General features: G+C 40.2%; 1 protein-coding gene across 1 annotated transcript in view; it reads right to left on the reverse strand.

Moving 5' to 3' along the window:
* Positions 1 to 12,242, reverse strand: part of LOC134616266 (voltage-dependent R-type calcium channel subunit alpha-1E-like) — a 67,793-nt gene that overhangs the window by 45,256 nt on the left and 10,295 nt on the right. The window contains exons 3-4 of the mRNA XM_063461001.1: positions 11,171 to 11,276; positions 9,460 to 9,599 (exon numbers count right to left, since the gene is read on the reverse strand). Coding sequence (XP_063317071.1) covers positions 9,460 to 9,599; positions 11,171 to 11,276 — 246 coding nt within the window. The remainder of the gene's footprint in view (positions 1 to 9,459; positions 9,600 to 11,170; positions 11,277 to 12,242) is intronic.

The following is a 12,242-nucleotide window of genomic DNA, read 5'->3' on the forward strand; positions in this document are numbered from 1 at the left end:
TTGCAAAAATGCACCGATTGCCTTTTTTAAACATTAAGATAGTAAAAACAGTATACTCTCTTTTAGCTCTAAGATTTTAGATAATATGATGTAATAAAACTTTCCCTAATAATAATAATAATAATAAGAATAATAATAATAATAATAATAATAATGTAAATAGAACCTGAGGTGAAGAACAACATGTGAACAACATAGTGTGTGAAAAGTACCCCCCCATGATTCAGTAGTTTGTAGAACCACATTTTGCTTGAAGTGTGACTTTATAGGTCTCCCACATGGCTGTGGAGGCATTTAGCTTCAGTTCATTGAGGTTTGTGGCTATTTGTTCATGTGCAGTCTGTTAAAGTCCCACCACTGCGTTTCACTCAGATTGAGGTCTGGGCTGGCTCCTTCAGCTGCTCTGTTGTAGATTTGCTGCTGTGCTTGGGATCATTGTCCTGTTGCGTGATCTTATTTGGTCAAGCTTTAGCCGTCAGACACATCTGACTTTAGAATACTTTGTACACAGAAGAGTTCATGGTCGACTCAGTGAAGGTGCCCAGACCCTGTGACTGCAAAACAACCCCAAATCATCATCGCTTCACCACCGTGCCTCGCAGTTGCTATGAGGTGTTGGTGCTGATGTGCTGTGTTTGGTTTTCATAAATATGATGAAGTACATTATGGTCACACATCTCTATTTTACCAGGACAGTACTGCTGTATCATTATGAAATGTTCTTCAAAACCTCATTAATTTGATGTTAGATATGTGAATTTTATTCCAGTACTTCTCGTAATGTCACTTTGCAATGAGCATCCTTTGGCGTAAATTTCTAGACACAGCTCACACCAGCCTAACCCATTTTAACCATTACCTCCAGATTATTATTTTACCTTTGTGGTACTTTCCTGTAAATCAAATAATAAATAAATCAAATACTAGCAAATGGGTTTTTGAGCTTCTTATAAAATCTTTTAGCTCCACGCATCACTGCGCTCACTGTGCTTGATGAGAGTTGAGCAGCGATACTGTGCAGAAAATGGTTGATGGGGGAGAGACGCTAAATGTATGTATGACTTGTCTCACTCCCGTGTGTCTGTCTCTGTGCCAGATGGCATAATGAATCACTCCCAACTCCCACCCAGCTGTATTATTCATCCTGTCTAAAGAGCAACAATTTTAGCAAAGTGTCACACTCGCAGAGGTATGAGTGCAGGCACAGCTGGGATCAATATCATTACGACTGACGAGGGAGTTGTCAGAACTAATCTACCAACAGGAGGGCAACAGGTTCACTGGCAACAATTTGTACCTGTGACCTCAGAAATAGAGTAATAAGCACACACATGCACACACACACGCCTAACTCATCTGAGAGTCATTTCACTGCTAATCAAAGCATCGCGTCCACCTGTGCCAATCTGTTTGCTGCAGGATATAATTGACCATTTTAGGAATCCCAGTGATTTAAATTGGATTGTGGGTAAGTTATTCTAGCTGTTGTCCTTTTTTTGCTACACACTCTTTGCTCAGATTAGGGATTTTAATTGAGCTCAGTGTCCCAGCAGATTTGCTTCTAGCAATGCATTAATATGAAATGAAATGAATGCCGCCAGCGCTGGCCCAGTGGCCTCGATTATATTCCCAGTGGGCCTCTATGACACATGTGTGTTTTCTTTTAAGTCTGACTTACTTGTGCTGTGGCACCAGAGCCAGAGCGTCGGAGTGTGTGCGAGCGAGGAGAGGGGGGCGGCATATGTGCCATCAGAAAATGTGTCAGATAGGTGGCAGGAAACCAGGTCGTCCGTTACCAATTCCAGCCACAACTGGATTTGGTAACACAGAAGATCTGTTAGCTGCACAAAGTACACTGACAACTTTGAGCACACTATATGTGACATGATTTGAAAGCTTAACTTCAATCAGGAAGTTCTCAAAAACTACACAAAATGCCTCATTCTAAAAAGTAACTCGACATGTCCAATCAGTGATTGCACAGGTGAGATCATACAGAAACTCTTAACCAGACATCACTCCTCAGTCTGTTGTTGTTGCTCTTTAACAGTGTCGGGGGAGGAATGCAGATCCTCTTTAAAACTCAGCTAAATTTGCTAAACGCATCACAAGGAAACGTCTCGTTCTGCACAAGAACCCCTGTGACTGGTTTCTGATTATTTTATTGCACGTGCTGGTCGAGGTTGAGCTGGCATTTTTCAACCTAGCAGTTGGCGGCATCACACAATATGGCTGCACGGTTATAAGCCCATTAATGGGAGACCAACAAGCAGAAAAAAACCCCAAAACAACAAAGTTCTGTGAATTGCAGTCTAGTGGAGTAAAAGAATGAGTGCTAATAAATAGCATAAAATGAAAGTGAAATACAACTACCTTCAAAATTGTACAGTACTTAAGTAAATGAGAACTCCACTGACTCAGCATTGTGCTTCTATAATTTAGTCTGACTCACTTTACCCACAATGCTGCTGAGAGCCCGCAGTTCAGCCGGAGATTCTGGTGTGTTGTGCCAGCCGTGCCTAACGTCAGTCAAAAGTCTGGCAACATCGCTTCTTGTCACTCCACTCCCCCTGATTTTATTTTATTTTTCAAACTTTCAACATGTTATACAGCTCCCTCTGGAGAGACAAGTTTTTCCCACGTATACGTTAGTCCTCTCTAAGGGGGAAACCAGAGACCATGCAACACCAGGGACTTGTAGTGATGACTAGCAATAAAAATTTGCTCGTTGCTCGTCCTCAACTTTGAACTGACACCATTTAACCAGCAGATACAGAGGATATTTCTGGTTAACACATAATGAGAAGGGAAAGACACAAGAAAAGTTTACCTACACAATCACAGCCAGGACTGTTTGATACTGACCAACTGACAGATACAAAGCAACAGGCGAATCACTAATCCCTGCAAACTACACTTTGGCGTATAAGAACACTATGAAATAAATCCTTTAACCCCACCAATATCTTTTGTATGCTCAAATTCATGCAGTGCTCAGACCTGGTATGAAACAACAGCTCAGTGAATTACAAAAACTGGCATAAACCTTCCCTACATACATGTAATGTCACTTTTTGTTTTGAAATCATCTATTACACATAATATATATAATTTGTAACAATTTCAGTGTCATAGAAATAATTCCAATGAGCATTATAGATACTGATAATCCTGGTACCCCAGGCAGTTTCTATAGTAGGTTTCATCCAGATTGATTAATTATAGTTATATAATTATCACTGTATAAAATAAAAGTAGGTTCTGGAAACACTTTTTACATATTTCATACTTTACAGTAAAAGGGGACTCTATCAGCTCCATATTTTTATTCTTGGATTCTATTAAAGTTGCTTTGTGCGATTGACTGGGTGTTGGGTAGTCTCTGCGTTCATCCACTGTCAGAAAACTGTCTGTTTAAACCAACTTTCTTCTGAGTGGTCGCCCCACACAAACAGAAGGTTTGAACCGCAGGTTGGGGTTCACAGTCAAAATTGTGTACATGAGATGACCATATTAGAAATATCTCCTCTCAGTGACATCATACAGAGCCAAGATTAGAAAAAAACTTACTGAACAGGACATTTAAAGCACTCTGAAGCCTGAAGGATTTCTTAACTACAATACTTCAAACTTTGGCCATGTTTATATGAACATCCACGGCTTTAACAGTATATCTTTGACAGAAAATAAGGAAAAGTACAACAGGTTAAAGATGAATCACCAATTGTTTTTCAGAAATCTCTGTGTTTAAGGCACATCTTTTCAGATTTAACCCTGGAGAACCCATGGGGTCAGATCCGACCCCATTGGTTTTCTAGGGAAACCATGGGGTCAAATTTGACCCCATGGGTTCTCCAGGGTTAAACAATAATTCTGTGATATTAGGTACAGAACAGGGTGACTATAGTTGGGTGTGGTAGTGATAACCTCTCTGAACAGTACACAAACTCCACCACTGGAGATTCAAGTGATAATCTACAAAATAAAATAAAATGCAGCTGTGGTCACCCTTTTCTGCTGCAACGATAACTGGTAAATACTGAAGAGACATGTGAAGAGACAACAGAGACGTGAATTGTGCTGCTGGTATGGTTTCTGTAGCTGTTTGAAGGTTCTGAAGCCTGCTTGGCAGCTACAAAATTACATCCTTTTTAGACTTCGTCCAAGCATGTTTAGCTCAGTGCTTTAAGGTTTAAGTTCTAGACTATCCTGAATGCCTGTGATGTCCTATAACAGATAATCCCTGGTTCTGCCATACTCCACTAACAGAAAAATGTTTTTGAACTGACATTTAGCTCCTGAGTCAGATAGCGCTTTGTTTCTTTTAGCCAGACAGTCTCTTAATGAAAAAGTTAAAGCAAATAATTTGTTGCAAACTCTTGCAGATGCCTAATGAGAGAATGTGAAAGCAATCAGTACCGCTCAGGATGAATTATTTAAACCGAGTGAACGCTTTGACCTTGCAAATTCTGTGAAACTCAGTCAGCAACACAGCTGTTGAGCATTTATGCCGGCCTTAACTGGTCTGTAAACGTGATGCTGATCTCCCTTTTATGTAAGAGGCAGAGAGAGAGAAATAAGAAATACAGAGGAAAAAAAATATGTGGGTGTCAGATTGAAATGAGATGTCAGCATGCCAACAGCAATCTTCCCTGAATGTAAAATAATGTACACTTAACCATAAACAGTATACCAGCAATAACAATGGGCAACTCCCGCATGATTAATTCACTAAAGCCAGTCTTATAGGGAACAAATTAAGACTCTTGGTGTTTTTCTACAGTCTGTCTTCTTTTTATCTTCCTTTTTCTACCGCTTGTTTTCTGTCTCCTTTCTTCTCCATCCATCCACTCCTTCTCTGCTTTTGCATAACATCTCCGGCGCTACATTCACATTTAATTCACAGAGGTCCTGGGGGCGAACCAAAGCAGGTTTTAGACACAACTGCCAATCCACTTATCCACCCACCTATTGCTGACTGCAGAGCCTGACTGTGCAGTGGAAACACACACTTTTCTTTGTGTTATGTTTTCCTGCGGATCTATGGAGTATAAAGATGTACGTGCTTAGGAAAAACAAATATATCAACAACAATCGAAGACCAGCCCAGCGGTCGACCATTCCTTACTGTATGTCACCCAGGCTCGCAGCATGGTGGGATTTAAAGCCTTTCAGCTTAAGGTATTAATAAATGTTGACATAAACAGAAACAACTACATGAAAGCGCCAACGTAACTCGACAATAGGTGTCTGAAATCAATCTTCTGCTTCAGCAGCCAGCGCCTGTAAGTAAAAATGAACTCTGTCAAAATTAATTGCTGAACATTGTTCATTAATGTATTTATTCCCTTACTTCACTAAAAGGTGTGATTTGTGATTAAAACCTAGTCAAACGCACACATAGAAACACACACAGAAAAAATTAGAAAATGTCCCAACCTGGTAGCGCCAAGCAAAATTTTAAAATGTAAAGTTAAAGGTGGAAGAAGTGGATGCAGTGGCTAGATACTATAAATACTATATTAGCATTGGTAAGCATTTAGCTAGTGAACTAGCTAAACTAACCATCATCAGGCACATAACCACAACTTCTGATTTTAAATCACTGTCAATTAGCTAAACACAATACATGTTAAATGCAAACATGGCATTAGAGTACTTACTAAGGCATCGACTCCTGGACATTAAATCTAATTCCCGCTACAAGTCAGAGCTTTTGCTACTCTTAGCTATTGCTAATGGCAAGGTAATATAATACCTTCTAAAGCTATTGGAACAGGTAGTTAGCATGTACAGTATGTAGAGTTAGGACTGTTAGACAATGTGAACGATAACAAAAGAATATTTTAGTCTCTGTTTAGTTAACTCCTAGCTTAGCCTAGTAAGGAAAAGGGCTTTAGCTGGTGTAAGTAACACATTTGTCAATATGCAATTGTAAATTGAAATGGCATTTATGTTGTGGTTTTTATTCTTAACAGGTGTCCACACAGGCAGTGGCGACCATAGATGATTCAGTGGCATTAAGCTACTTCAATCAACAATGGCTAAAGTAACAGCTGGCGATGTGGAAAGAGCAGCTCCCAAAGTTAGATTTTAAAGGTAAGCAAAAGAACCAATTAATTAATGATTAGTTTACAGTACAGCGGTAGTGTCCATTTGGGGAGGTATTTATTGTTCAACTACTAGTTCTCCAAAATCCCAACTGCAAATTGTTTGACATGGAAGATGCTATGCGACAGTCAAAAGCTGATCTGCTGACAAGTGGTCCAGAGCAGGAAGGGAAAAACAGTACATACAGTGGCTGCACTTTTCATTTCTTTTAACACCTGGTATCCATTTAGCTCCTTGTTTGTTGTAACTTCTCCGCAGCTGCCTGATGTATCAACAATAACACAAGGAAAAGTAGCACACAGACAGATTGTACCACATATTTTTGACTTTGCCCCCTGAAAAAAGACGCTCACTGTGGTTAGACAGGCAAGTCCGAAGCTGCCCACAGACTGCTAACGGACTAACAACATGCTACCCCCAGTGAACCATAATTTTTCCCACTGGATGTACCTGTGTGCCAATTTTTGTTGCTCACCTCCTGATCAAGTAGGAGGAGTTGGTTTATTATAGTAAGATTATAATCCTGATATCAAGAGGTCCTGAAAAAATGTCCATATGTAACTAGGTGCTGGAGAAACACTCAAACTAGATCAATGAAATCACTTACTGGCAACTTCATTAATGTTATTATTTACATGAGTCCTTCATGGCAGACTTGAAAAAAGATTGGTAAGTATCCAGACAGACAAACAGGATAAGAAAAAAACTGCAGGAAGCTTGAAAATGGAGTATGAATCCAAAGACTAAAGGGAAGTCCACCCCAAAAAAGATCTCCATAAAATGTTCTTATGTGGTCTTTTAATTGATTGAGCCAGTGTGCTGTAAACTTTGTGGTTTTATTTTCAATAGACTGATCAAATCAAGAAGTCTAAAGTAGTCATATCAGGCACCCCTGTTTCCAGATGTTAAAGCCATGTTACTTTATCTATTTTATAATGTTATGCGACTTACTCTTACACTTAAGGTCAATTCAGTTTTATTTAAATAGCACCAAATCACAACAACAGTCACCTCAAGGTGCTTTCTATTGTAAGACCCAACAATAATACAGAGAAAAACTCAACAATCAGACAACCTCCTACGAGCAGGCACTTGGCGACAGTGGGAAGGAAAAACTCCCTTTTAACAGGCAGATCTTAACTCACACTGACTTACACTTCTTCAACTTCGATCACATAAAACTTTCCAGTTAATCTTACAAGAAATAGCAAAGAAATAGCCAAAAATCTCTGTTTTTTCGTAGAAAGTAAAAGATAGAAGCCTGTGTACATAAAAAACAACCTTATCGTTAACCCCAAGTGGAATTAAATCAGGACAGGTGCAAACTAAACACGACAGTGCTGAAAAAAAACCCCAAACAACTCCATCTGCAGTCTTTACACCAATCAGCTGCAAGATTGAAAGCGCTAACAAGGTGAATAACACCGATCATTCAACTATGAAGTGAAGGTTTTTTGGGGACGTCATCACAACCTTGCACATATTACCAAAACTGCACCAAGACAGCTCTTACAGCTCTCAGCACCTCCAAGCAGGACAGTGTTCCCCAGCATGGAAAACCTACTCAAGAAACCTGTTCTGACTCTATGAACATGACGAGGAGCCCATGACTTTGAACCAACCTTCAAAATCTTAGAATTTCAATCTGATCGCGCCTGTTTGGGATGCACCCAAATTATCTGTTGCCAGTGTGCTAGTGCCAGACACCAGGGAACACCCATAAGAGTCCAGTGTCTATGCCTCAACAGATGGAAGCAGTTTTTTTTTTAGGGACGAGCCATATTAAGGTGGTCTTATTGTTACAGTTCATAAACTGAATGTGAGTTTAATGTCATATTATGGATTAAATGTTTTCAATTTCACGGTCCAATCGCAGCTGTACCATCACAAATAATTCATTTGCTACCCCATGATTGGTCTCTTCTCAACAGTAGGGATGGGTACCGGTATCATGGCACCGGTTCTGTCATAAACGGTAGTAACCAGACCGAAAAGCAGCGCACATTTCGGTGCTTTATTTCGGTGCTTTTTTTCCCTGAGATGTCATACACTTTGGATTCCAGCCAATCATTTTACCTTTGCAAGCGTAGTAGGCGGGCCCAGGTAGGTACGTTCTTTTAGAGCAGAGCTACAGATTAAAAATGCCCAGGGCGAAGCGGTCAGAAGTCTGGCTGTACTTCACAGCAAAAGATGCAAACCCAGCAGCCTGCAACAAGTGCTTTAAGGTGATACTGTGATACTGTCAAAGGAGGTAACACCTCGAATCTAATGAAACACCTGGCGACGCATAGCATTTTTTTAAAAGCCGAGAAATGCACTGTATTTGATAGCTTGCTGCGAGACCTCACACCGAGCACATCTACTGCGGGTGTGGTGCCCGCAGTATATGAAGAGTAGAGTCCTGGCCCCTAGCCCTGCCAGTGTAGCAGAAATGATGACGGATGATGATGGCAGCAGCAGGCGTTCTTCTCTGGGCGAGTAGCTTAATGTTGTTCGTGTGTAATTTACGTTGAGTAGGCTAACCACATTATTACATTAATGCATGTAAGGTGAACTAGCAAACACCGTCATAGTTACATGCGGCTGTCTTCTTGTTTGATGGCAGATACTCCCTTCACCCTGGCCAAAAAGGCTAAAATGACCAAAGAAAAAGTGGGAAACAGCTAAACATGAGAGGTTTTTGGACAAAGTTGGTGGGGGGTTTTTTCCCCCCATTGATTAAGCACTGCTTCCAGCCAAGAGTGATACCATATATCCCCCTATAGCTGCAGAAAAGGCTAACATTGTTATCTTTTTACAAAAAAAAAACAGCTAAACATGAGAGGTTTTTGGCCAAAGTGTGTGTTCTTCATTCTTTAAGCACCGGTTTGAGCACCGGTTCGAGCACCGTTTAAGCACGGGCACCGTTTCATAAGTACCGGTTTGGTACTGGTATCAGATAAAACCTAAACGATACCCATCCCTACTCAACAGCTGCAGCAGAAGAGTCTTGTGCGTAATGTAGTATTTTAAGGCAAGATGACAGAAAGAAAAGCTAAAATACTGAAATCTGGTTACATTAACTACATAAACCTATGGGATTGTTAAATTCTGTTTTAACCATTTTCAAAAGAAGATGGGAACACAGGCAGAAACTTCGGCTGCTTCTCAAATTCACTGCTTTGCTCAGATCTGATTGGCTCCCAGTCAGAGAGTTTATGGCGATGTTCAGAAGTGATATTTCTTCCTCCTCCAAAAACAGATTTCGCCAGTATGTTTGGCAAGTAATAACTTGACAATGTTTGAGACAAAGACTTCTCACTTTGTTGAAAATTCAGGTCGTCAAGGAGACCAACTGATGTTACTCACCCACTGAGCACGACTATGAAGTCCATGACGTTCCAGCCATTCCTTAGATAGGAGCCTTTATGGAAAACAAAACCAAGTGCCACCAGCTTGATCCCTGCCTCGAAACAGAATATCCCAATAAAGTATGGCTCAGTCTTCTCCTGCAGGAATGACATGCATATATAGGTCAGCAGGGTCTTCAGAAAAGTCATTTTACACTTTCAGATAGACAAATATACAGACTGCACTTGCTTAAACAGACAGAAGAATGAGCAATAAGTAAGATATTTAACAATGCTTTTTTATACCTCATGTCTTAGAGTGAATGGAAACAACTGAAATAAAACTTCCTTGACTTAAAAAGAATGTGGGAGAGGGGAATGAAGTGGGGGAAGTGTGTTTGGTTAAACCTTAATTACCATTTCCAAAAACTGTTTTCTTCCTCCGCCTCCTGCTCCTAAAGTAATAATCTCAGTGATGAAGGTGTGGATGAAGTGGAAAAGCTCTACGGCTCATACTGCACAGTAAAACATCACCCACTTCTCAGAGATCCAATTATGTCTAAAGAATTTTATGTAAAGGTCTCACATATTCTAATTCACTCAGTTATGTCACTTTAGCCACCCTGTAACTCCTAATCGCCTCCTTGTTAAAATCTAATAATCTCAACTGGCAAATGGTTAATCTGCAAGCAGCTAATTGTGTGCTCTTAACTCAAAGGGATGTTCTTTTCATTGATATTATAAATCTTTACATCATTATTGAAACTTAAACAACTTCTCATGGTGACAGTCACTCAGCTGTATATCAAAGATGGACACCTGAAAAGTAAAGTCAGTGTGGAAGTTCCTTATACTGGTATTTATTGCTACTGACCAGCAGGGGGCGGTAACTCTGGTTGCTAAAAAGAAGTCTATAAGTGATTGGCCTTACATCTCATTTAATTTACTACATCACTTTTTTTTAACCTATATTATTAGATATAGTGAACTCCATCACTGTATTCATCCTTGCAAAATGTGGTCACCTGGTTAACTTGTAAGCTAAACTGGTGCTCCAGTTATTAACTTTTCTTACCTGGCAAAGGTAGTACAGCCACCATGTCCATGTTGGTGACACAATCATGCTAGTTGGTACTTCCATTTCAATAACATATCACTACATGGGCTCTGGGACTTCAAGATTATACAGAAACATGCTGGAAAAGCTTGAAAAGATGGGACTTTATGGAAGAAAAATTGCAGTTTTTTTGTTTCAGATTTCAACTTCTTCTACTCCTATACCAGAGCCCATGTGGAGGGTTTGGCAATATAGTGACCCTTGTTATTCAGGAGATTACTGCAGCGCCCTTAGCACCAGTCTACACAGTATAATCACAGCTAGCTGGCTACACAATCAATGTGGCAGTCCTAAACAAGGCCAACATAATTTAGAGCTTTAGAACATGGCTAACTTGTAATTTTGAAGTTTTTCAGAGCTGCCTGTGTTTATGATGTATGGTGTCAAAACACCCAAACGGCAACAGCCAGAAATGTTCAGCTTAAGGCATAAAATGGGATTTTACAAGCTAGTGGGTGAGAGCATGATGGCTGTGTACATCTTTTATATACAGTCTACATTTTGTACACCCTTGTGTGTGTGTGTGTGTGTGTGTGTGTGTGTGTGTGTGTGTGTGTGTGTGTGTGTGTGTGTGTGTGTGTGTGTGTGTCATGACAGCAGATTTTGTCCTCACCAGTCTCTTTGCCATGGGGGTCTTATCCTCTCCGGGGAGGTGCTGCTCCAAGGCCAGGACAACACAGTTAGCGGTGATGGTGGCCAGGATCATGTACTCAAATGGTGTAAAGGCCGCCAAGTTAAGGAAAGTTTTTTTCTTCACAGTGCAAGGACAAAGACGCCGCATAAAAACAGATAAAGCTGATGACACAAGACAAGTTAAGTTCTCCTGGAGTTTACAGCTTAAATACACTGACGGCAATCACAGTTTTTCATACACGCAGCAATTATTGGAAACATCGTAGCGAATATTTTAAAGGTTCAGCAGTTTAGTGGAAGGTAAAATAAATAAATAAATAAAAAATCTAGACGGATGCATGAGGATGATTAAATGACAGATGAATAATGGCATGGTTCATATTCTCTGGTATTGGAAGCAATCTGTTAGAGAGATTGCGGTAACCATGGCAACCTGCTTTTAAAAGTGCTTTTCATGAAGAGAAAGCGATCGGGTTAGGGAGGGAATGAGAGCACTGTGAAGTCACCTTGGCCTGAGTGGTCTACTGCACAAACTACAGGCAGCAGTTCCCGTGGCTCCTTTCACTGCCAACAACAGCCGACGCCGCAGCGGACGACACAGCACGCATTACACATTGTCTTTGTATGACAAACACGCATGTTCAAACATCATCTGGTAGCAACTAAAGAAAGGTTGCTCCTCAGACTGCTCAGTTTTAGGCTAATTCAATTCATTGTGAGGTTTAAATGAGTGAGCTTTTCCAAATGAAGCCAGAAGCAATCAACAGAAAATGACTCAACATCAAGTTTGATAATCGCTTAATCATTCAGGACATTCTTCAAGAAAGTAGGTCACTCATTCTGTGCTTCCTGCTTTTCTAAAGTTTGAATTTTCTGTTTTATTTGACTGCAAAGCAGTTTTGGACCAATGCAGACCCCTGTGAGGTTATCACGTTGAACTTCAGAAGGCAATCAGTTTCTAAATGATCATTAACGTCAGCTCTGATAAGAGGTGATATGTATCTAATATGAAAATCATGTTACATTTAAGTCACTCTCATCCATTATGAATT

Source organism: Pelmatolapia mariae, linkage group LG18 (assembly GCF_036321145.2).
Source record: "Pelmatolapia mariae isolate MD_Pm_ZW linkage group LG18, Pm_UMD_F_2, whole genome shotgun sequence".
In the NCBI taxonomy this organism is placed as follows: Eukaryota; Metazoa; Chordata; class Actinopteri; order Cichliformes; family Cichlidae; genus Pelmatolapia; species Pelmatolapia mariae.